At 43.7% G+C, this 27369-nt stretch overlaps 1 protein-coding gene across 1 annotated transcript in view; it reads left to right on the forward strand.

Moving 5' to 3' along the window:
- The window catches only part of PRKDC (protein kinase, DNA-activated, catalytic subunit), a 174678-nt gene that overhangs the window by 140313 nt on the left and 6996 nt on the right, over positions 1-27369 (forward strand). The window contains 8 exon segments of the mRNA XM_075588499.1: positions 1872-2083; positions 3759-3846; positions 4074-4217; positions 17537-17738; positions 19795-19862; positions 23099-23319; positions 23419-23511; positions 24492-24578. Of these exon segments, the coding sequence (XP_075444614.1) occupies positions 1872-2083; positions 3759-3846; positions 4074-4217; positions 17537-17738; positions 19795-19862; positions 23099-23319; positions 23419-23511; positions 24492-24578 (1115 nt within the window).

Consider the following 27369-nt stretch of genomic DNA (forward strand, 5'->3'; position numbering starts at 1 on the left):
TGCACATAACTTTGTAAAGTAGCTGGGTACACAGTAGACTGTTTAGAGCAGGGGTCTCAAACTCAGTCCTCAAGGGCCACTAACAGGCCAGGTTTAATGGATATTCCTGCTTCAGTACAGGTGGCTGTCTTCAACTGTGCCACAGATTGAGACACCTGTGCTGAAGCAGGGATTTCCATGAAAGCTGGCCTGTTTGTGGCCCTTGAGGACTAAGTTTAAGACTCCTGGTGTAGAGTAACTTGGTTAAATAGAACTACCTTCAACATACTAATTTGGACACACTGACCGCAGTGTTTACCAAGGGTCTGAAGTAAATAATCCAAAAACTGCTCATTTATTGCACGTAGTCTGTAGGCGTCTTATCCCACTACCCTACCACTTAACCACTTATTGATAGTTATCAGGAACGCGTATTAACACCTACAGTTATCAAGTCACTTACCTCCACATGGCAGTAAGCAGTCACTTTCATGACCAGCTTTTTCAGTAAACAAGAAGGTTTCGGTTCCGTTTAACACATCTGTTTGAGCATTATACCCCCTGTACTAATACATGGACTCAATTTATTTTCGTTATACAAATTCAACACATGGTTGTAGATATATTTCTGTTTAAAGATCACACTAGTCCATTCCTGCTCGAAGACGAGACCTGTTTGTTCATGGTGCCTTAGTATCAGTTAAAAATATAATTACGCTATCAACAAACGTTTGTTGATTTTCCCTCGACTAAAATGATCAATGTTTCCCCTTCCTTTTATCCAAGTATTGCCATGCTATATCTTGTCTGCCAGTTTAACAGAAACTGGACTTATGAAAAGATTGTCAGATAACACATCAGAAAGTTCTCGAACCAAAAGTGAGTGTCAGTCTCCCTGATTTCGTGATCCCAGGGATTCTTTTTTTTACCCAGCTTGTCTGAAAGATACTTTATCCTTCAGTGCAAGACACCTTAAATAAGAGCTATGCCTCCCAGGACAAAATTGTGCTAATAGAAGTGGTGTGTTTAAAGGGTAAAATCTGGGTAATTGCCTTTTAAAAAAAAAATATATATATATATATTAAAAATACAACATTTATTTACGTATTTATAAAAAAAAACAGTGAAAAATGGTGAGCTGATCCTTGCAGAGGTTTGATTTCATATGGCTACTTCCTTTTGACTTATGTCAATATGTGTTCAACAATGGTTAACACAGACATTTCCCCCCCGTTATCGTTATTGGTTATCTGATGAGGGCATTATGGGCAAAAGTTAGAGGACAAGCACTTCTCAATTCAGTGTCCCTAAAGAAAAAGAATACTTCATTTCTAAAAGATCAAAAATATCAAAATAGTTGCTGTAATCAGTTCATTTGCTTAAGGGAAACTATTTTATTGTTTTATAGATTATTGTTTTGTATTTGGTCATCGTGAAAAGCAGATGACTCCTTTGACATCTTATACTATATGCAATGACATTCTTAAACTACAGTAGAATGGCTTTTCAGTCCAGCTTTATTAAATAACAGTAAAAAAAATAGAGTGCCAATTTACACAAAGCATTTTGACCTAAGTTGCACACAGTCAATTCCCTATTTTCCAAGACAGCTGTTATCTTCATGATGTGTAATGTGATACGAGTGACTGTCCGAGTCACTACTACCCTGAAGATGCAGACATCCATGGAAAAGAGACACAAATAGAATGCAAGTGCTAAGTGGATTCATGTTGTTCCTGTATATCTGTGTTCATCTTGCAATCCACAGTGAATGTTTGCTACTGTAGTTATTTAGATATGTTGGCATTTACATTTCATAAAACTATTGTAAGGTTTTATTTTCTCTTTATAAAGGAGTATGTATGTAAAGCTGCAAAGTTTTGTGTTTGCAGGTTTCCTCTGTTCCATGCTGGCAGTTCATTGGCTGGATCAGTCAAATGATGGCGATGCTCGATAAAAAGGAATCTCTGGCTGTGCAGCACATTGTAGAAGGAATTGCTGACCATTACTCTCAGGCTTTAGTCTACCCTTTCATGATCAGTGGGGAAAACTATCACTTTGAAGACACAGTTAATGGGCACAACAATCGAGAGTTTGTGGAAAGGTAAAGAATGTGTTAACAAAGCTCCTGCGTTCTCAGTATTTTATTTGTATAAAAGTACAGGTATACTTGTGTACACATTCTGTAATTCAAAAGTATAGCATTGGGTTCTTTTTAATATATATTGCACACATTAAGACATCTGTGAGTCTTAAGAAACGTTGTATGATGAGCTTTGTACACATGCATCGTGTCTAAGAAAAACAAGCAGAAAATAACAGTATGAACATGTACTTTCATTGAAATGCTTGCGAGCCTACTCTGCGGCTGATTGTGACTGAGAGTTTATTGATATCAGACCAGGTATGTGAGAGCACAGTCACCAAGCAATGTGATTGTGAATTACAATTGGTACCAGTTTCAACAGTCCTTGATTGATATTCATTGGTTATGGACAGCTAATGTCCAAAGTCCCTTGGATCCAATTGGAGATGAATATATGGAATTCAGCACATATAAGAGAAAGGAAAACAAAAATACTTTTAATAAGAGATTTGTTGTACTTTAAACTATTCTTTTTTTTCAATTCTTCATGCTTTTATAGAACGATAGATCACTGGACTCATGACATTTTGCTGTTGTCATATAACAATATACAGGTGCGCCGACGTATATTCTAAAACTTGCCTTAAACTTGCCTTGGAAAATCTGGGGTTAGAACCAACAAGACCCAGGTACATGCTGGGTACATGCTGCAACATTTCAGTGACGTTTCTGCAGAGACTAATGGCCCATCGGATTAACACAGCAGGGGTCCCTGGCAGTCCCATTCAGTTTGAATGGGATTGCCAAGGACCCCCGCTGTTAATCCGATGGGCCATTAGCCTGTCTGCAAAAATGTCACTGAAATGTTGCAGCATGTACCCAGCATGTACCTGGGTCTTGTTGGTTATTGCCCCAGATTTGTTTTAGAATACTCGTCGGCTCTACAGTATTAGTATTTCATGCAAAGCAGTTCATACTTGGCCATGTATGATAATATTCATATAATTTTTGCTTTCTTGGATAGTGGTTCGCAAACCTTTTTTTTTTTTACATTGTGCACTACCTGCTAGAAATGATTTGTTCCACGAACCCCCAATTAATAAATCTTATTGCCTACTCATCAGACTATTGCTACCAAAACTGTTTGCATGATTCCAAGCAGTATAGTGTCCTGGGCTGGTGGGAGTACACACGCTCAACAAGGTGCAAAATTGCACTTCAATGTGTTCAGACAGCTTGGGTGGCATGGGTGTCGATCACTGCGGAGACTTGTAAAGTCATGCCCCACAATGCTTTGCTACTGTGGTTACAAAGCATTGTGGGTAGCAACTTTGGAAGCTTGTCCTGTAATTGACAGCCGTACCACCTATGCTAAAGTGAGGTTTGGAGCCCTATGTGTACAGTTCGCCACAGGCTCAAGAACCCTCTGCTGCTTGGGATCTGCCACTACAAACATGTTTGAAAGACACCTTATGAACCCCTAGGGGTTCTTGCACCCCCTGTTGGGAATTACTGTTAGAATAGTTTACACTGGCTTGGAATGTCTGTTCGCTAGAACATTTAACCTGTGTATCTAAGTTTGCAAGACATTGTTACATTGGAGTTGTCTTATTCCTCCTCATTGTTTAGTTCCAGTGTGGACATTTCTGTGGTAATGCACCTTGTATATCTTATGTATTTCTCTTTCGAATAGAATTAAGAGTAAACTCGATAGAGGTGGAGTAGTTCAAGTTTTCATTCAAGCCTTGGAACAACTTTCTAATCCAGAAATGCTCTTCAAGGTAAAATAATAAATACATGGTCGAGGAACCTATACGCCTTGTAACTTGTTTTTGGATTTAAGTTTGAGATACCCTTGTGTAGACATTAAGAATACCATGATTTCATTTTTACGAAATACTGTGTTTCCAGGTGAAATGTTTCATCATATTAATAGAAATAATTTAATGAAAAAACCAATGAATGGCTTACCTATATATAAAAAAAAATAATAATAATTTATTTTTAGGACTGGGTTGAAGATGTCAAAAATGAAATGTCAAAAGAAAAAAAAAGTAGAAATAGAATTAAGGAAATGTATGAAGAGATGTGCGCAAAATTGTGTAATGTACAGGCACCTCACATCGGGGCTTTCAGGAGGAGATTTGCACAGGTATGTGTTTAGTTTGAGAGCACATACACACTTCTGGTTTATATGTTATTTGTAGGTTTTTAGCTTTGCTTTATAATATTCACTTAGATCCCTCTTAAGTCATCTTTGTCATGGATTTCCAGCTGATATTTTCCTTCTATGTCTAGCTCTCGTATCTCTGTTGTTCTCGCCTTAATGCTAAATGCTTTAAAGTTCTGTGCACATTGTCATCACTGTATTAACATTTAAACATTATAATGGTGTATTGGCTCACAATCTGCTATAATGAAACTTTGTGGGGTATACAGTATTTCAATGGGGATAAATAACAAAATAATCAGGGTATATTAGAGCTGTTGAGGCTTTTTGGGTAATGACATGCAAATGAGCACTCTGCGTTACCTTTTTTGAAATCAGATGGGTTACTACCTTCAAATCAGAATCTCAGGATGTGTTCATATTTGTTCAATTATTTTGGCTCAAAAAAAGAATACATGTGGAGCTTTCTATTCTATTTTGAGAACATGTGAATGCACTGTGAACTTTTTTGTCACTTTTTTTTTTTACACACGAGAACTGTCTGGTTGTAGCCAGAACCAGCTTCCCATTGCAAAGCGAGTAGCCATCCTCACACGGAAGAGGCTTAAAAGGTCAAAACAGCTGTCTGTGCGAAGTTTTACTGGCTGTGCTGAAAAATGTGTAATATGGCAGGGTTCCGCTTATACTGTAGGACAGTGGTTCCCAAACTTTTTCGGTTCAAGGCTCCCCAAGGCGATCAGGATTTTTCTGCGGCGCCCAAAGTAAAAACAAAGGTGTATATACATACCTAACAGTTGCAGTGCGCAGTTGGTGTCTCTCTCAGACACACACTCTCACTCTCTCAGACACACACACTGTCTCAGACACACTCTCTCTCTCTCGGACACTCTCTCTCTCGGACACTCTCTCTCTCTGACACTCTCTCTCTCTCTGACTCTCTCTCTCTCACACTCTCTCTCTCTCACACTCTCTCTCACACTCTCACACACACACACTCACACTCTCAGACACACTCTCACTCTCTCAGACACACTCTCTCAGACACACACACACACACTCTCTCTCTCTCAGACAGACACACACACTCACTCTCTCAGACACACTCACTCTCTCTGACACACTCTCTGACACACTCTCTCAGACCTCACTCTCTCTCAGATCTCACTCTCTCAGACAGACACACACACACTCTCACTCTCTCCCACACTCTCCCAGACTCTCACACACTGACACACACTCTCCCACTGACACACACTCTCCCAGACTCTCACACACACTCTCCCAGAGGGGGGAGGGAGGGGAGGAGGGAGGGAGGAGATCCGTGCAGGCAGCTTCCTGCACACAGTCACTGATACACACACACACACAGATACACACACACACACACACACAGATACACACACACACATACAGATACACACACACAGATACACACACACACACACACACAGATACACACACACACACACACACACACAGATACACACACACACACATATACACACACACACACACAGATACAAACATACACACAGATACACACACACACACACACAGATACACACACAGATATATACACACACACACACACAGATATACACACACACACAGAGATACACAGACAGACACACACACAGACACACACACAGATACACACACATATATATACACACACAGATATATACACACACACAGATATATACACACACACAGATATATACACACACACAGATATATACACACACACAGATATATACACACACACACACAGATATATACACACGCACATACAGATATGATTTGGATCAGAACAATCGTCTGCAGAGTATCTGTCCCCGTCCAGATTATTTTCCCTATATATATATATATATATATATATATATAGTGCATGCACTGAGAAAATATCACGCTGACACACAGGAGTTGAGGATGATAATGTCTGACTTTATTCCTACAGACCACGTTCATATATAGAGGCTGCATTGGGGGATTGTATGCAAAAGGAGCTCTCTCAGGTCTAAAGGTTGTGTGTAAATACACATGTCAGTATCTCATTGGTTCTTGTTGTGTCTTTTCCTTGTATGGTCTTGTTGTTGCAGTTTATGGTCCTGTTATTGCAGGTTTTTTGGACACATCAGCATTTGAGGGGAATTCCTCGGTGCCATCTTCCTTACTTGAAGGGAGGGGTAACTGCGGTAGCCATTTTGAGTAAGGAATCATAGCAAAGTATTACAGATGAAGAAATAGGCATTTTATCCAATCCATCACAGTCCCCCCTAGAAATGTCTATTTCTGAGTCTGTCCCTAGATGTATACTAACTCATCTGTCCAGATGTGCCTGGGAACTCTTTTGTGCTGTACGTTAGACGAGTCATGGCTTGTCCATGACCCCCCTTGCCACAGACTTTGCACATAAGGAAGTCAGATGCTGTCCCTATGGATTTATACTATTGTACTTAACTGGGAGGGACTTAACGGAGTAAATGGACCATCTTCCGAGAGTGGAGTATTATTATCTGACTGCAGAAAAAAGGTAGGTGTGCTATTGTCAACAGCTTTGGTCATGAACTTTTTAAAACATGGGAGAACACAGCAGACAATAATCACAAACAAAACAAAAATAATAACTATTGCGATACCTATTTGGGCAAGAATCTTTTGCCATCCTGTCTTTCCTTGTTAGACCATTTTGTGGTCGGTATCCCCAATCTATTCCCGTGTTCCATCCTACTGCTCCCCAGTAATCACATTCCTTTCCCCAGTAGGAATCCGTTACACATATATAAGTAGACCTGAAACCGACATTGCTGTATCGATTATATTGCCAATGTGTTGAGGGGCAGCTGACAATATTACAATAATCAAAGGAGGAGGTAGCTACATGAGTATTGGATGAATTATACCAAAACGTGACTACCCCTTCATGTTGGGTGATAGCAATCTCTTGTGCCCCCCTTGACCCAACAAGCAAAGGATATATAGCATCATTTTCCTTCTGAGGTGTCCTCGTTGGGAGCTGGAACCTTCTTGCAATGAGAGGCGTGTATCCAGGTGTTCTTGCCAGCTAGTTTGACTGATGTCGCTGTGGTCAACAGAACTTGGAAAGGACCATCATATCTGGGCTCTAGGGAATGTTTCCTTACAAATTTCTTCACGAGTACCCAGTCTCCGGGCACGAGTTTATGAGTCCCGGTATCTAGATCTGGATCTGGAATAGAAGAAAACACTCGACCATGCATATTGGTTAGTTCTTGCGTTAGGGCAGTTACATATTTGGTCAAAACATCAGACTGCATTTGTAACTGCTGTGGGTAGTAACAACCAAGTTTGGGGGCAGTACCAAACAGTATCTCAAATGGGGATAGAGCATGTTCCCCTCGTGGGGTGTATCGAACACTGAACAAAGCAATGGGTAGACTATCTGGCCAGGGCATATTTGTTTCCTGGGCCGTTTTCAACATTCTAGTTTTCAGTGTGCCATTCATTCTTTCTACCTTTCCACTACTCTGGGGATGGTATGGGGTGTGGAAATCAAGGGTGGTCCCTAGCGCAGACCAAATTTCTTTAGCTAGCGTAGCAGTGAAAGCAGGGCCTTGCAAGGTGTTTCTGCGGTGGTTTTTTCCACACGTCCTGGGTTACACTTTGCACAAATTGTACATAATTTGCAGAAATTACTAGTCATTGGGGTAATTCCAGGCGCCACATAGTATTTGTCGATCAGTGCATTCATAAGAGTCTTTGAGAGATATGCTGCTCCATGTGCCCATTGTACCACAGCAGGATACAGTGCCCGTGGCAGACAGAGTTTCTTTTTGTACTCGTAAATTCCTTCTTGGGGCGATGCACCTCTTCTCTTCCAGCTTTCCTTTTCTTCCTTTGTTGCAGATTCTTGCAACTTCTTCAGATATTCTCGATTTACTGGAAGGTTCTGCATTAACGGAACCATCCTTGTCGTGTCCACTCGATCTTCCACTTCTCGTATCCCGCTGGCAGCTTGTTTTGCCGCAGCATCCGCCAGATGGTTTCCTCTGGCTTCTTCTGTGTTCAGTTTCCCATGTGCTTTTACCTTTAGGATGGCCACATGGCTTGGAAGGAGTAGGGCGTCCATCAGAGCTTGTATGGCTGAGCTGTGTTTCACTGGTGTTCCTGCTGCTGTCAGAAATTCCCTGGTTTGCCAAATGACACCTAAATCGTGTGCTACACCAAAGGCATATCTAGAGTCAGTGTAAATATTCGCCGTTTGTCCTTCTGCCAGTTTACACGCTGCAGTGAGAGCTTGTAGTTCGGCTTCTTGTGCAGATGCTGTTGACGGTAGTGTGCTTGCCAATAGGACCACAGAGTCTGTGGTGACAGCATAACCCGTATGGTAGGTGCCTTGTTGGTCAGCATATCGAGAACCATCCACAAACAGGATTAGATCTAGGTTCTGTATCGGTGTTTCACTCACCGTGGGCAGATGAGCAGTTTCTAGCTTCATGAGTTCGAAGCAATCATGGGGTAGGTCGACTCCAGCTGTGCTTTATTCTTGTTCGTGTCCCTGCACATCTCCCCCCTCGGGAAGTGGAAGAAGAGTGGAGGGGTTAAGCACTTGGCACCGGAGAAGTGTGACATTGTCTGTTTGAGAACAGTGAAATTCTTGGAAGCCTCTGGGGTCATCTGGAAGGGATTTGTTGTTAAGACATCGTACAATGGTTGCATCATTTACTGCTCGAAGATCTTGAACCATTCTATACTTATCAGATTCACCCTTCGCGGTGCGTTTCTTTACAGGGAAAAGAGGGGTATTGCAGTTTACGGGGAAGCGGGGCCCCTTGTTTGAGCTGTACAACAATGGGCGGTACCCTTAGGTGCCCGATATCCTCAGGGCCTGTGGACCATAATTTGGACGGGATCCTATCCATGACAGCGGGCGGTATACTGGCAGCTGAGGGTTTGTCCGCTAATGCCAAAAGTATTGGAAGGGAACAAAGGGCAGAGACATCTGACTCCCAGAGCAGGGAGGTTACATCAATGGTGCCATCCTCGGAGAATATTATGGAGGCCTGTAACCTGGACAAAACATCAGCGCCAAGCAGATTAAGCGGGCAGGTAGAGGAAACTACAAATCGTGCAAATAGTTCAGGGTAGGGACCTATCTGCAGGGGTCGTCTTAATGGGCTAGAGCGCAGAGTGCCGTCTACCCCCACACATGAAACATCAATATCAGACAAATAGGAAGGGTCAGGTTTGTCTGCAGCTCTAATTACGCTCCTGGCTGCACCTGTGTCTACCAGGAAGGGGGTGAGGTTACATACATTATTGGGGCACCTTCTACCTGCTTGGGCGTCTGCCCATATAACCTTGGGCAGCCTTGGCAACATTAAACCAGGCTTCTGCTATCTTCAGCAGGTTGTTATCACTCAAAATTCCTCTCTTTTCTTTCAATATCTTTCGACACATTTCTGGTTGTAACCTGCCTTCTGCTGCAGTAATACTACATACTTTAAACAGCCTTCTTGCTTTGTTTTTTCACTTGTTATTATATTAACTTCTGTCCTGGCAATGATAAAATAAATGCATCGGGACCCTTCTGTCCCTCAACAGAATTCTTTTGACTCATATTAACGTAAGGTATGTTTCCCTGTGGGATTCAAAAAAACACACAAGACGGCGCTCCCTGAACTTCTCCCTCCCACAGAAAAAGACCCCTCTTTCTAGTTGCCATTAGAACAGGAGGAAAAAGAATATTTTCTGGTTTTAAAAGACCCATTCGTGTGGCCAGTACGAACAAACCCTTTAAAAAATAAATTTTACCAGTGCTACTCCCATTCTTTTCCGTTCTGTTCTCTCTCTTTCCGCCACTAGGTGGCAGGCTAAGACTCCTTTCTCTGTCTTACTTGCCTGTGCTCAAATGTTAAAACTGCACTTTTTTTTTTTTCCTTTTCAAGCTACACTGCAATTACTTGCAAAAATGTCCTGCCTTTTTTCACTTAGAACACTTTCTAATTGTATCCCAATTTCTGCATATAAACCTTTCATAAAAATAACCCTCAATACCTACTTTCTCAACACAATCATATGCCTTGATTATCTATCAGCAAATTCACTTGCCATTTCTTTCCTATTCACTTTCTTTTTACTGCAAAGCGTACGTTAACGCGGAAAAAACAGGAGTTCGGGCAGTTTAACGTCTAGGGGTTATCGCCCAAGCACCTATGGGCTATCTCTTCTACTCTCAACAATCCCCACCCGTCCTCATGAATTCTCAACACTAATACACAAACACATTTTGGACATAACATACAACTTGATTACGAGAGAGGGAAAGGTTGTTCAGGGATCAATCGGCAGGATTCCGCGCTGTTACCAACCGTAACGCGCCTTTAACACCCTTCCCTCTGCAACGCGCCAACCACGCAGTCACTCCAGGGATCATGTGTTCCTCTCTGAACCGACTATACCTTACTCTCCCTTTACCCCTCCTTCCACCAAGTTTACAACGTACAATGACAAGACCCCTAGTCAGCCGGCAAAAATCCCACTCCACTCCGGGCTCCCACTTGCGGCACTGACTAACATATATACAACATGTAAACATATACCGGGTGACAGATAGTCTAGGTAACAGGTTTGAGTTTAAAACGGGCTCTGGGCAAGATATCTACCTGTCTTTAGGTGACCTTCGGAGAGCCGTATGAAACACAGAAATAGACCAACAGCGGAGACAGTGCGTATCGGTAGATAATAAATGTTATCTTACCGTACTCCAGAGGTGATCAGTCTCCTGCCGCGTCCGCATTTGGTCCACCTCGGTCCCTCTGTGCACGGCTGTCTGTTGGTTCACAACCCAGGGCCCCACGTTAGAGCGCCAACTGATTTGGATCAGAACAATCGTCTGCAGAGTATCTGTCCCCGTCCAGATTATTTTCCCTATATATATATATATATATATATATAGTGCATGCACTGAGAAAATATCACGCTGACACACAGGAGTTCAGGATGATAATGTCTGACTTTATTCCTACAGACCACGTTCATATATAGAGGCTGCATTGGGGGATTGTATGCAAAAGGAGCTCTCTCAGGTCTAAAGGTTGTGTGTAAATACACATGTCAGTATCTCATTGGTTCTTGTTGTGTCTTTTCCTTGTATGGTCTTGTTGTTGCAGTTTATGGTCCTGTTATTGCAGGTTTTTTGGACACATCAGCATTTGAGGGGAATTCCTCGGTGCCATCTTCCTTACTTGAAGGGAGGGGTAACTGCGGTAGCCATTTTGAGTAAGGAATCATAGCAAAGTATTACAGATGAAGAAATAGGCATTTTATCCAATCCATCACAGATACACACACATTGGAGAGCAGAGGCAGCGACGGATGTGAGTGACTGGGGGGTGGGGTGGGGGGAGGGGAGGAGGAAAGGCAGGAGATCCGTGCAGGCAGCTCCCTGCACACAGTCACAGGGCAGGCAAAGCAGAAGCCCCACCCCCTGCTTCCTCTGACCTGCAGCCAATCCCCTGCGGCCCGGCCGGCGTTAAGGAGTTATGGTGGGGAGTGATATTCGGAGGGATGGTGGGGAGGATAATCGCGGCGCCCCTCTAGGCAAGCCGCGGCGCACCAGGATGCCGCGGCGCACAGATTGGGAACCACTGCTGTAGGAGAAGCACAGTGAGTAAAGGCACTAACTGTCATAAGAACACAGAGTTTGAAGCAGGGGAGCCTGGTTCAAATCCTGGTGTCAGCTCCTTGTGACCTTGGGCAAATCATTTTACCTCCCTGTGCCTCAGGCACCAAAAACATAGATTGGAAGCTCATCTGGGCAGGAACTGTCTGTAAAAAATCCTTTGTACAAAGCCGCTTACCGTGCTGTAATTGTCTGGCACTTTGATTCCCATTGGGATGATAGTGCTATATGAAATAAAGTTAGTAATTAAATGTATTTATTTATAAAATGTTTTACCAAGAAGTAATACATTGAGTTACCTCTTGTTTTCAAGTAGTTCCTGGGCACAGTTATGATGACAAATATATGGTTACAAATACATAGTTACATAAGTGAACAGGGTACAGGCATACCCCGCATTACCGTACGCAATGGGACCAGAGCATGTATGTAAAGTGAAAATGTACTTAAAGTGAAGCACTACCTTTTTCCCACTTATCTGTGCATGTACTGTACTGCAATCGTCATATCTGATGTAAATAACGCATATGTAACAGGCTCTATAGTCTCCCCGCTTGCGCACAGCTTCGGTACAGGTAGGGAGCCAGTATTGCTCTTCAGGACGTCCTGACAGGCGCATGCGTGAGCTGCCGTTTGCCTATTGGGAGATATGTCCTTACTCGCGAGTGTACTTAAAGTGAGTGTACTTAAACCGGGGTATGCCTGTATATATTAATTACAAGACATTGCATGCACAGTTAGAGATAATATATTTTATAGGCGTATGTAACAGTTACAGACCTGATTAAAATATGAGACGGCTTTAGTTTTGAAAGAACTTAGACTGGTGACTGATGTGAGAGTCTCCGGTAGATTGTTCCAGTTTTAGGGTGCACGGTAAGAGAAGGAGCGGCCGGATACTTTGTTGAGCCTTGGGACCATGAACAGTCTTTTGGAGTCAGATCTCAGATAAGTGCTGCATTTGGTAGGCGTGAGGAGCTCGTTCAGATAGACGGGTAGTTTGCCCAGAAAGTATTTGAAGGCAAGAAAGGAAAAGTGAACTTTGCGCCTAGACTCAAGTGAGGACCAATCTAGTTCTTTGAGCATTTTGCAGTAATGTGTGTTGTAGTTGCATTGGAGAACAAAACGGCATATTGAATTGTAGAGGATATCAAGTTTGTAAAGGTGGGTTTGGGTTGCCGAGCCATATACTATGTCCCCATAGTTGATAATTGGCATTAGCATCTGCTGTGCGATACGCTTTTTGTCCAGCAGATTTAGGGAGGATTTGTTCCTATAAAGTACACCTAGTTTGGCATAAGTTTTGGATGTCGGGGTATCAATGTGCATCCTAAATGTTAAATGGGAGTCAAACCATATGCCCAGGTATTTAAAACTAGTAACAGGGGCTATTGTGGTATTAGCGTTGGTTCTGATGTTCTTAACTTCTTATAGCGATACTGTACATGTTAAAATGGAAAAGAAGCAAAAAGTGACACACTCATTTGCATTTCATTACCCAGAATTCCCAAACCCCTTGTTGGGAATTACTGCTTTAAACAAACTCATGTAAGTTGTTTAGTTCTTCCTAACTTGTCAGCATAATACAATGCTTGGCATCTAATCCAACAAGTGACTTGGTATTCTACGACAAGTAAATTTTGACTTGGAGCATCACAAATTTGCTTCTATTGATCTAAATTCGCTTATCTGGTTACCAAAGGCACATATGCTACATCGCCTTCAATTGCACTAACCATTCAACATTTTCTGAATCTATGTAGTTCCTTAAAATATAGACATGAGCTCACTGTACACAACCCAATCATGTGGCCATTATTCAGCACCCCAGATTTTGTCCTGGGTTTGTCCAAGCTCACTTTCAATGCAGGTCGGTCCAAGCTCACTTTAAAATGCAGGTCGGTCCAAGCTCACTTTCAATGCAGGTCGGTCCAAGCTCGCTTTCAAAGCCTGCAGAATTGCTGATAGTCATAGAATTTCTGACAATCTCTGCCAACGATGGCAAGTCTTTTGTTAAAATTCTGTTTTGATAATAATTCTGCCACTGGCATATCTAGATCAGAAAATGTTCGAGATATGCAAATCTCATTTTGTTTCTAGATTTTTTTCAGGTATCAACATCTCCCTATTCAACATGATTAGAAAGTGTATGTTGAGGCCAATATAATAGTAAAGATCTTCTTTTCATATTGAGTTTACCAATACGAATAATCCTGATTTAAAGAGAACAAAGGCAAATTAATGTGCCAGTGGGAAAGCGGCACGATTAAATTAAAGGAGTGGTTGAAGAAAACTCGTACAAAATGCTCCATCATTAATACAAATCAAGATCTGTCTCCCAGATACTTTCCAAATTGTGGTATCATGATGGTTCAATGCACCCACACATGGTAGAGATGAAGGTATTTGCGCGTATAAATAATAATAATTGAGTATTTTGCTAAACCAAGATCCATGAGTATCATTGATAAATAAGCCATATCTTAATTGTATGTCCTTATTTATTTTGAGCATCACATTAATTAATAGCTCACATGTTTGCAGCGACAAAATGCTATATTGCAGCATGTTTGAGTCAAGCCACATGCTCAAATCATGCCATAATTAACAAAGAGATCTGGTATGGAATGAGTATGGAAAGGGTGTGTAGTTATTTGTCAGACAGATGGGTGAAATTTCAGAAAATATGGGATCCCTGGCTTTGCTTCACCAACCCAATTTCACCTTTAACATGGCCCTCTCACTGTTCCCCTTGTTCTCATGCTCTTTGTAAATTGTTGAAGGTATAATTGTAAGACAAGAAGAATACTTTTATTGGGTAAATATTCCGTCTGACCTCTGTGCTCAAAGAAAATGGAAACCCTGCTCCCTCCGCCATGAACAAAATGTTTTTCTTTCCTTTTAATTTTTGTTTTGTATCATTATTGTTCCCCTTGTTCCTTTTTCCTTTCATAGCTTGTAATATTACTTGTATCTTAGCCCGGTTTTGTGCTGCGTTAAGTTGGACATGTTAGAAAGATTAGACAACGCTTTCCAGGACTTCTCAAAGCTTTGTATCCTTCCCCAGGCACCCATCATCATTAAAGACTTAAAGTAATCCTTTGGGTTTTCTTAAAACTCTGGTCTACCGCAGCTGTGTATGGTTCAGTACACAAGGCGCAACACATAACAGGTGTTTTTTTTTTTTTTTTTAACAGTACAGTATTTTGATTTCCTCTTCTCAAAACATGTTTGACTGGATTGTACCTTTACAGTATTCAAGCTATTGTGAAGGGTAGATCTCCCAAAAAAGGATTTGTTTTATTAAAGTAACAAAATGCCTACATCCTTTTTATTTATTTATATAATATATATATACAGCTAAACCCCGTTATAACGCGGGTCTCGGGGTCCACCCCGAGACCACCGCGTTACTAACGGGGTTGCGGGGAAAAAAATGGCCGCCGCGCTTTAGCGCATATTCATCCCGCGGGACAGGAGATGGGAGCGGGCATGTCCCTCCGCTCCCCGCTTCCCCCTGTCACCGCGGGACAGCCCGCGGGGCAGGAAATGGGAGCGGGGATGTCCCTCCTGTCCCCGCTTCCCCCTGTCACCGCGGGACAGGCCGCGGGGCAGGAGATGGGAGCGGGGATGTCCCTCCTGTCCCCGCTTCCCCCTGTCACCGCGGGATAGGCCGCGGGGCAGGAGATGGGAGCGGGGATGTCCCTCCTGTCCCCGCTTCCCCCTGTCACCGCGGGGCAGGAGATGGGAGCGGGGATGTCCCTCAGGTCGCCGCTTACCTCAGATCCCGCTGCCTGCATGGAGGTGGTAGCGGGGGGTTTCTTCTCCCCACCGCTGTCCCTGGCGCTCCCGCTGCCTGCGCGGGAGGAGGGGGGGGAGCGGGTGGTGGTGCTGGTCGCGGCCTTTCCTCTGCTCCGACCCCACCCCCCGTCTGTGTAGAGTGAGAGAGTGTGTGTGTGTATGTATATATGGGAGAGAAAGTGTGTATGTGGGTGTGAGTGTGTGTAAGTGTCTGTGAGTGTGTGTAAGTGTCTGAGTGTGTGTGTAAGTGTGTGTAAGTGTGTGTAAGTGTCTGTGAGTGTCTAAGTGTGTGTAAGTGTGTGTAAGTGTGTGTAAGTGTGTGTAAGTGTGTGTAAGTGTGTGTGAGTGTGTGTAAGTGTGTGTGAGTGTGCGTAAGTGTGCGTGAGTGGGTGTGCGTGGGTGTGCGTGAGTGTGCGTGAGTGTCTGTGAGTGTCTGTGAGTGTCTGTGAGTGTCTGTGAGTGTCTGTGAGTGTCTGTGAGTGTGCGTGAGTGTCTGTGAGTGTCTGTGAGTGTCTAAGTGTGTGTGTGTGTGAGTGTCTGTAAGTGTCTGTGAGTGTCTAAGTGTGTGTAAGTGTGTATGTGTGTGTGTGTGCAGTGTGTGTGCAGTGTGTCAGTGTGTGAAGTGTGAGCAATGAGCAGTGTGTGTGCAGTGTGCAGTGTGTCAGTGTGTGCAGTGTGAGCAATGAGCAGTGTGTGTGCAGTGTGCAGTGTGTGTGCAGTGTGTGTGCAGTGTGTGCAGTGTGTGCAGTGTGTGCAGTGTGAGCAGTGTGAGCAATGAGCAGTGTGTGTGCAGTGTGTCAGTGTGTGCAGTGTGAGCAATGAGCAGTGTGTGTGCAGTGTGCAGTGTGTGTGCAGTGTGTAGTGTGTGTGCAGTGTGTCAGTGTGAGCAATGAGCAGTGTGTGTGCAGTGTGCAGTGTGGCAGTGTGAGCAATGAGCAGTGTGTGTGTGCAGTGAGTGTGTGCAGTGTGTGCAGTGTGCAAAAAAAAAATGGAAATTTTTTTTTTTTTTTTTTTAAACGGGAGCCACGGGAAAACCGCGTTATAACCGAATCGCGGTATAACGAGGCGCGTTATAACGGGGTTTAGCTGTATATATATATATATATATATATATATATATATACATAGCCTCTCTTGCATTCCCAGTAAAATCAACCCCACACTGATGAGACCCATCAAGGTCGAAACAGCTGTCTGTGGGTGGTTTTCTGGGTATGCACCTTAACCCTGGCTGTGCTCAAAGCTGTGACCATGCAGCAAGCTTAAGCCTATAGGGAACCATTTTAAAAATGGTTATTGAGGCAAAAAGTGACACTGTGTGCTCATTTGCATGTCATTTCCCAGAATCCCTTGCTGCAGTGGAAGTGCTGTATGCTGGGTGATAATGGGGAAAGGCGGGGTTGCAGACCTGCCTAAGACATGCAGATGAGCATACAGCTATATGTGCATATATATATATATATATACATATACATATACATATACATATACATATACATATATATATATATATATATATATATATATATATATATACATACACACACACACACACACACACACACACACACACACACACACACACACACACACTCTGGAGCTAAAATTAACTCGGTTCAGGTTACGAGACCCGCTGCTTCAATCCTAGAACTAAAGAAAAAATATTTAGTGCAAGGTGTTTTTCTTCTTTAATGCGCCTCTGCTTCAGAGCTTGCAGACTGTGATGAGAGAGGCTCACAGATGAGTCTCGACTTTTGTAGAGTAACATGGTACGATCATTGGTTCTTCAAACACTATTACGTTTAAGACATTAGCTCTGCATCATGTTTTATTTCAGAAATACAGGAAGGAGTTTGAAACGACCTTTGGAAAAGAAGGTTCAAAGCTTCTTGAGATGAACACTATGGTATTTTCTAAAACTACTGAAGTTTTGCATTCAAAAATGAGTGGACAAAACGAACCAGGAAATTTAAAGGAGTGTTCTCCTTGGATGAGTGAATACAAACCAGAATTTTTAAGTAATGAACTAGAGATCCCAGGTTAGTAGTTTTCCCTATGTTTTTTTTAAGTGAAACTTCTTTGCTGGCACCTATGTGAATTTCCCTTGTGGAGACGGAAGTACTGTCACGGACGTGACGCAAGTGTGTGCAAATTAGGGTAATTGTGGGCAAAAGAAGCCATTGACATGCACATGCGTAGATGCGCCTGTTGGCACCAGCTGCGGCCGTCGCCGCAATGAAGCGCATGCACAGGGGAACTCTACCCCCCTCTGTACCAGCAAAAACTCGCTTCTCATCCAGCGCACCAAGCCTATGCATGTGCAGAGGGTTCTGCCTGTGCATGCGCAGAGATATTCGGCTCCACAAGCGCATGAACGGCAACACCCACCACAGCAAATGCATACGTAGAGGGGTTCATGCGCATGCGCAGAGACACAAATAGCAAAAACTCTACAAGTGTCACATTTCTAATAACAATTGACAAGGTGCAAAAGATGACACACACACAACCCCCCACGACTGGTGAATAAAAATATAGAAGTGCAAATAACAAACGGTTTAAAAATGCCCCATTTATAAAAACAACTGACAAAATGCCAAAAAAAAAAACAACACAGACCCACACACACACACACCCAGGCAATACAAATATAAAAGTGCAAATAGCAAAATTTTAAATGTCCTGTTTCTAATAACAACTGACTTTTGAGACTAATAGCATTTACATACAGTACTTTACACGCCAAAATATATGTATTCTACTTCCGTTATAAACTCGATTCTATCATGTATTCCAAGTGTTACTATGCAAATGTCTGCTGAGGAAAAAAAGAAAAACCAATACTCAAAAGTCTTTCATTGTACCAAAAGCATAAACAAAAATATACAACAATACCCTACCAAGTTTCACTTAAAATGCGTGTGCTCTGCACACACACAATATTTTTTTCTTTAAAAAAAAGAAAGAAAAGACCAAACGTTTTGAAAGCTCATGTGTAGAGAACTCTTTTGGGCCTACTAATCGTTATTACTACAAGCCAATTAAAACATATATATATATATCTTGAACACACAAAGACTAAGACAATCCCTGAAAGCAGCACTCTAAATATACCACAAAATAACTGATAACATAATACCAAAAGACCAGGAAACTAAAGTCAAAATAGAAAATGAAAAGATTTTAATAGCGAGCAAAAAGAACACTAACATTTAAAAACATATACACACTAAGGGCAGCAAAAAATACAAAAAGACTGACTGACTAAAATTTACAAAAATCAATAATGCTGAAAAATAAATCAAAAGCAAAAAATGTGTCTGCACAATGAGCCTGATAACTATATAAAGCGACACAAAAAAAAGCTGAATATTTAAAAAAAAACCTGGTAAAGACCTAAGCTAAAAAGGTAGATAACTAAGCTAAGGGCATAAAGAAAGGTATGGCATAAATAAACCTATATACAAAAATGATGTACTTAAGAAAAATAATAACTTAAGTTAAGTTAAAACCAGGTTTTTTATTTTTTTAAATATTCAGCTTTTTTTTGTGTCGCTTTATATAGTTATCAGGCTCATTGTGCAGACACATTTTTTGCTTTTGATTTATTTTTCAGCATTATTGATTTTTGTAAATTTTAGTCAGTCACAGTCTTTTTGTATTTTTTGCTGCCCTTAGTGTGTATATGTTTTTAAATGTTAGTGTTCTTTTTGCTCGCTATTAAAATCTATTCATTTTCTATTTTGACTTTAGTTTCCTGGTCTTTTGGTATTATGTTATCAGTTATTTTGTGGTATATTTAGAGTGCTGCTTTCAGGGATTGTCTTAGTCTATTGTGTGTTCAATATTATTGTTATCCCCTAGCACCTACAGTTTCCCATTTACTCTAGGCTTACTTGGTTTATTTTTTATTCCAAGATAGTCAATATTACTTATTGGGTCTGGTTTTTCCACATATATATGTAGTGTGAGCAACATTCTTTTTGTGTGTTTGTCATATATATATATCTGTTCAGAAGATCAAAACTGCTGATTTCAAGTAAATTATCATGCCAAACATATATCTTTTTATAAAAAAATGTTGTTTTGTTCCAGGCCAGTATGATGGGAAAAGTAAACCAATGCCAGAATACCATGTGAAAATCTCCGGATTTGATGAACGGGTATGTGTTCACAATCCAGAATAACCACGGTACATGCAATTCACACGGTTTGCCATTATTTGCATACCGTGTCTACAGTTTGTTTTCTGGTTTCTTTGCTTAGTAAGTTATACACCCTTTTTTCATGTTACCTCTGAAAAGCACGGACTACAAAAGCAGCACTATATTAAATTACTACTGCTTATAGTAATACATACGTGTTCATGGGCGTCCGCAGAAATGTTTTCAGGATGGGGGCATAATTTTAACTAGACAGAGAGAGAGAGTGGGTGTGGGGGGTGTGTGGGTGACAGGGTGGGTGACTGACACTTGGGTGGGTGACTGACTGACTCGTGTGTGACTGACACTTGGGTGACTGACTGACACTTGGGTGGGTGACTGACTGACTGTGGGTTGGTGTCTGTATTCATTCACAGACAGACACAAACACACACACCCTCCCTCTCAGACTCTCCCTCTCAGACACTCTCTCCCCCTCAGACACTCTCTCCCCCTCAGACACTCTCTCCCCCTCAGACTCTCCCTCAGACTCTCCCTCTCAGACTCTCCCTCTCAGACTCTCCCTCTCAGACTCTCCCTCTCAGACCAGACTCTCTCAGACTCTCCCTCTCAGACACTCTCTCCCCCTCAGACACTCTCTCCCCCTCAGACACTCTCTCCCCCTCAGACTCTCCCTCAGACTCTCCCTCTCAGACTCTCCCTCTCAGACTCTCCCTCTCAGACTCTCCCTCTCAGACCAGACTCTCTCAGACTCTCCCTCTCAGACCAGACTCTCTCAGACTCTCCCTCTCAGACTCTCCCTCTCAGACTCTCCCTCTCAGACAAGACTCTCAGACTCTCCCTCTCAGACCAGACTCTCAGGCTCTCCCTCTCAGACCAGACTCTCTCAGACTCTCCCTCTCAGACCAGACTCTCTCAAGACTCTCCCTCTCAGACCAGACTCTCTCAGACTCTCCCTCTCAGACCAGACTCTCTCAGACTCTCCCTCTCAGACCAGACTCTCTCAGACTCTCCCTCTTAGACTCTCCCTCTCAGACCAGACTCTCTCAGACTTTCCCTCTCAGGACCAGACTCTCCCTCTCAGACCAGACTCTCCCTCTCAGACCAGACTCTCCCTCTCAGACCAGACTCTCTCAGACTCTCCTTCTCAGACCAGACTCTCTCAGACTCTCCCTCTCAGACCAGACTCTCTCAGACTCTCCCTCTCAGACCAGACTCTCTCAGACTCTCCCTCTCAGACCAGACTCTCCCTCTCAGACTCTCCCTCTCAGACTCTCCCTCTCATACTTCTCCCCCTCAGACACTCTCTCCCCCTCAGACACTCTCTCCCCCTCAGACACTCTCTCCCCCTCAGACACTCTCTCCCCCTCTGACTCTCTCAGATTTTCTCCCCCTCAGACTCTCTCCCCCTCACACTCTCTCCCCCTCAGACTCTCTCCCCCTCAGACTCTCTCCCCCTCAGACTCTCTCCCCCTCAGACTCTCTCCCCCTCAGACTCCCCCCCCTCAGACTCCCTCCCCTTCAGAATCCCTCTCACTCTCAGACACACACTCTCTCACACACACACACACACACACACACACACACACACACACACACACACACACACACACACACACACACACACACACACACACACACACACACACACACACACCCCTCTTGTCTGGTGCCACTCTAATGCAGATAGTCCCAAGGTGTAGCCCCATCTCTTTCTTACCCCCTCTCTTCTTCATTCACTCTCCCCCCTCACCCTCTCTTCCTCACTTCCTCTATTACACCCCCTGTCTCCTCACTCTCCCCCCTCCATCAATTATCCCCCTCTGACTCAAACCCACTCCCTGAATCCGCCCTCCTCACATTCATTCCCTCCCCCCTGTTCTCACACACACACACACACACACACACACACACACACACACACACACTCACTCTCACTCTCACTCTCACTCTCACTCTCACTCTCACTCTCACTCTCACTCTCACTCTCACTCTCACTCTCACACACTCTCACACACTCTCACACACTCTCACACACTCTCACACACTCTCACACACTCTCACACACACTCACACACACTCACACACACTCACACACACTCACACACACTCACACACACACACACACACACACACACACACACACTCACACACACTCACACACACTCACACACACTCACACTCACACACACACACACTCTCACTCTCACACACACACTCAGACACTCGCAACAAGGGGGAATCGGAGCGGGGGTGGGGGGGAAACGAAATGGGGGGCCGGAGCAGGGGGGGAATCAGAACGAGGGGGGGGACCGGAGCAGGGGGGGAATCGGAACGGGGGGGGGGGGAACCTGAGCAGAGGGGAATCAGAATGGGAAGGGGGGACCGGAGCAGGGGGGGAATCGGAACGGGAAGGGGGGACCGGAGCAGGGGGGGAATCGGAACGGGAAGGGGGGACCTGAGCAGGGGGGAATCGGAATGGGAAGGGGGGACCGGAGCAGGGGGGGAATCGGAACGGGAAGGGGGGACCGGAGCAGGGGGGGAATCGGAACGGGAAGGGGGGACCTGAGCAGGGGGAATCGGAATGGGAATGGGGGACCGGAGCAGGGGGGGGAATCGGAACGGGAAGGGGGGACCGGAACAGGGGGGGGGAATCAGAAGCGGGGGGGACCAGAGCAGGGGGAAGATTTTGGAATGGGGGGATCGGAGCAGGGGGGGGGGGGGGGAAATCAGAGCAGGAAGACAAGGGGGAAGCGAGAGTGGCATGGAGCAGTAGTCACCTGACTTGCTCCATGCAGGAAAGGGCGGGCCTCGCTATGCAAGCTCAGATAGAGCTTGCGAGGGCCAAAAAAAAAATCCTGGCAGCGTGCCAACACGCGCCAGCCAATCAGGAGACAAGGGAGGTTTTTTTTTTTTTTTGCAGAGACGCGCACGCTTCCTTGCACATCATGAGCGCGCTAAATCCTGTCACGCCAGTGCCCTCTGTCCCCCGCTGTTGGCGGCCCAGGATCCAGGGGGGGGCAAGCGCCCCCCCCTTGCCCCCTCCTGCGGACGCCCATGTACGTGTTAATCATCTTTGCAAGACATCAGATGAATTATCACATTGATTACAATCCAGAGTATGATTTGTAATTAACATACTTTAATAATTCCTTTGTATGCACCTAATTGGGTAGGTAGCTGTTTGGATAACACAAAAGGCAGTGTTGATGATGTATTTCTGTTTTTGTTGTAAGGTAAAAGTTATGACTTCCATAAGGAAACCGAAACGTATTATTATTCGAGGTAATGATGAGAGAGAATACCCGTTTCTTGTAAAAGGTGGTGAAGACCTGCGTCAGGATCAGCGTATTGAGCAGCTTTTTGATATCATGAACATCATCCTTTCCCAAGATGCAGCTTGTAGCCAGAGACACATGCAGCTAAAAACATACCAAGTGATTCCCATGACAAGCAGGTATTTAAGCACATAAAACACAATATGTACAGTATTCAGCAGGGCGGATCTTTCAGATGTCAGTAATACCTACAACTTTTATTTCCTTATTTTTTACAGAATAGGACTGATTGAATGGTTGGAGAACACTTGTACCTTAAAGGAATTTATTTTAAATAGTATGTCTGGAGATGAAAAAAAAGAATACGCCAGGTATGAGCTTGTGTTTAGTTGTCCCTTTAGAATCTCGCTCAGAAAGTACAGTGATGCATGTTACCTATAATTTATTTTTTTATTTATAAAATGTTTTACCAGGAAGAAATGCATTGAGTTACCTCTCATTTTCAAGTATTTCCTGGGCACAGAGTTAAGATGACAATACATGGTTACATTTAATGAGCAGGGTTATACATTATATATAAAGACTTTGCATGAACACATTTAAAGATATGTTATAGATGTTTATTAACAGTTACAGACAAGGTTAAAATGTGCGACAGCTTTAGTTTTGAAAGAATTTAGACTGGTGGCAGTTTCAGAGTCTCGGGTTGGTTAGGCATGGAGTTAGGCATGGGACTATCGAGAATGCAATCCCTCTTCCTGTTCCCTACAAGCCCTCTGTAAGTGAGCATGTCCTGCTCTTACATACATGTGTTAATCAAGATGTTTTACATCTCTAGCTTCTGAGGTCACCATGGTAACCATTAGACTGCAACGGCGTCTGGTGAGGACTTCATTCTATCCTCTTGGACACTTAACATTTTAACCACTTACATCTCTCTAGCAAAGCATCAGATTTTTTTTATGTAAAATAAAAAAAAGCTGTGAAAGGGGCAAGAAAAGATCTCCGAAAGCAAGTTTTTTTTAAAAAAATGGCGATCCATGCAGAACTGCAGCATTATTATAGAAAATGTGATCTTAATTTGAAAAACTATTGGGGGGAGGGGAGTTAGCAGAAGTGCTGTGTGCGAATCTCCACACTTGTGTCCTAAATGGTATTGTTTATAATGATGTATTTCCGTTTTGTTCCCTCGCCTGTAAAAGAAGAGGCTGTTAAACCCAAAAGTATCAGGTTTTTATTTTCAATACTCATCCTTTGTTTATTTAATTAGTAAGAGCAGAAGCTGAGTTGGGACCCAAAGATACCAATTGAAATAGTAAAATAGATTTCCATTTCTTTTTTGTAATGACAGCGGTAAGGGACCATTTTTGCAGTATAAAGGCTGGTTGGACAAGATGCAGAAACCCGGAGGACCACTTCCGTACATTGCTATGTACAAGTAAGTAGAAAACTGGAATTATTCAATAACACTGAAAATATTTTCTAAACTAAGCTGCATGTTGGTGAAGAAAAATAATACAAAATGTATTTGCATATTTGTTGAGCATCTTTCTAGTGAAGATATCCAAGATGAAACAGTTTAAAATGCCTTATGCACGTATACAGATGTAACCTTTCCTTATGGCCCAGCATCCGCAGGAAATTCTAGAGCACATCAGGGACAATCTGCTGGACAGTCCATAGCATGCTGTAATGGCCCATCAGATTAACACAGCAGGGGTCCCTGTGTTTAATGGGACCCGCGGGGTGTGAATCCTACCGGGCTGCACCTGTCTGTAAGAGACCCGCACTGAGTGAGACGGAATCGGTCACTCACCCTGTGCGCCTCTAACAAGTGATTGCACGGCTTCTATTTTATTTTAATAACAAAGTATTGTAGCAGGGGGTCTCCTGAGCTGAACCGCATTAATTTCATGTCTGGGGACCCCCTGCTTCCCAATTTACAGGCCCTGTTATGGGGTGCCGGTATCCCAGCAATGTTTAAATTCTCCCACGTCACGGCACACGTGACTCGGAGATTTAAACAAAGCAGGGGGATACCAGTACCCCATACCGGGGCCTGTAACTGGGGAAGCAGAGGGTCCCCAGACCTGAAATCAATGCGGTTCAGCTCCGGAGACCTCCTGCTACTATACTGTGTTATCACAATAAAGGCAGCTTCGTTACCTTAGCGGCTAGATAATAAAATAATGCCAATAAAACTTTTTTGTACTTTACCACGGGGGGTGCAAATGGGTGGGCGCACCCCCCTGGGGGGATGGTGAGATTTGTCTGGGGGGGGGCGCGTGTGGTTGCAGAGGTCCCGTGCTCTTCCCCCAGGCGCGTGAGGCCCTTGCAATAGGAAAACTTACCGAGATTCAGAACCTGTGCCGCGGGTCACGTGACCTGACATTTACGTGACCCCGGAGCGTCATCTGATGCGGCGGCAGGTAGGAGGGTGGGGGGAGGGGGGCGAATCCGGAGCAGGGCAGATAGGGGGGCGAATCCGGAGCAGGGCAGATAGGGGGGCACAGCTGGAAAAGTTTGCGCTCCCCTGCTTTACCCATCGGCAGTCCAGTTCCACATTTTTTCCCTACGGCAGCTGCATCGCCTTACAACCAAGCCTCTTCAATGAAGGGGTTATGCCAGAGTACCTAGTTTATTGGGGGTAGAGGCGGTGGGTGAAAAGGGTAGTTGCCCCAGGGTGGGTGGTTAGTCCTACCGGGAATGTTGCAGGATGGCTTAACCCCTTCATTACCTTAGCAGTAGTAACCGCTATGGTAATGAAGGGATGAACCCCTCTCACTACCCACCCAATAGGACTAACAACCCACCATGGGCCAGGTACCCCCCCCCCCCCCTTCACCAGCCCCCACTTCCTCCAATAAACCAGGTACTATACAAACATCAATACAATACATTGAACTCCCCCCCCCCCCCCAAAAAAAAAACAACAAAAACACAGTACAGTAATGGGCAAAATCCCTATTATACATATCTGGATAATAGCACATTTGTCCATTTAAAAATAAAAGATAACCAAAACATTACCCAGCCAGCATATAGTAAGTTATCCTCGTCTTTCTCTTCTTCAGTGGGCATCGACTGTAAAAAGATAAAAATAACTACCAGCCACTACCCCTTTAATCACCTTAGCGATAATTAAGGGGTCAACAACCCCCCCCTCCTCCCGCTACCCACCCAGAAGGCCTAACCACCCTCTTCGAAGCAACTACCCCTACCCGCTCTACCCATTGATTGGCACAGAGGTACACCATGCCCATAATATGGACATGGTTTACCACAATGACAATGAATGGGCAAGCTACAAATAAAATGTAAAAAGCACTGAATAAAATACATCACATTTTAAAAAAAAAAAAAAGAGAAAACTTTGCCAATAAACCAATTGATTGGCACAGTGGTACTCCATGCCCGCTTGCCACTATGGCAGTCAATGGGCAACATAAAAAAAAAAAAGCACCAAATAAAATACATTACATTTCAATTAAAAAAAACAATGCCAAAAAATGCATTGCTTGTCACTGTGCTTATTTATACCCAAAAAGGGGTATAGATAAACACATTGTCAGTCAATGAGCAACCTTAATAAAAATTAACCCAATAAAATACAATCAATGTGTTTCTTACCTTTGCTTTCTTCACCCTCCGAATCCTAGTCCGTCACCATCTCTTGATCCACGATGCAATGGTCCTCAAAGCCGCGAAGAGAGTGGGCCCGAACCAAGCGGCCCATCTGTACCTTGAAGCAGCAATCCTACCCAAAACGAATTGTATTTTTATTTTATTTTTATCCTAAGAAAAACTTAGGGGGTCCTGTAGAGCTCAACCGTGATACTTCCAGCTCCAGGGACCTCCCGGTTGCTAGTAAGATGATTGCATTTTTAATTTTCTGTCAAAATGCTGTATGGCTGGATCACAAATTGAAAGTTGGTCTGTTCTATCCTGATGAAGTTGCAACTTTCTGTTGACTAAATGAGCGAGCCAGACCTCACAGCCATTTTGTGCCCATGAGGCAAGCATATGTGCCTGGCAGCCAAAACTGCTTGTTGCTCGTGACCCAAGAAGTCTCCAGAGATCAGGGAACTGCAGATTGTCTTTGAGAGACCAGCCAGTACAGGTAATTATAAATAAATAAATAGCCCCCAAAAATGTTCGAGCAGCACGGACTACTGCTTTAAGGCCTTGCCCCCGCTGCCTACTACAGCGTCCGCTGTGGCGGACGCTGC

Source organism: Ascaphus truei, chromosome 2 (genome assembly GCF_040206685.1).
Source record: "Ascaphus truei isolate aAscTru1 chromosome 2, aAscTru1.hap1, whole genome shotgun sequence".
Classification (NCBI taxonomy): Eukaryota; Metazoa; Chordata; class Amphibia; order Anura; family Ascaphidae; genus Ascaphus; species Ascaphus truei.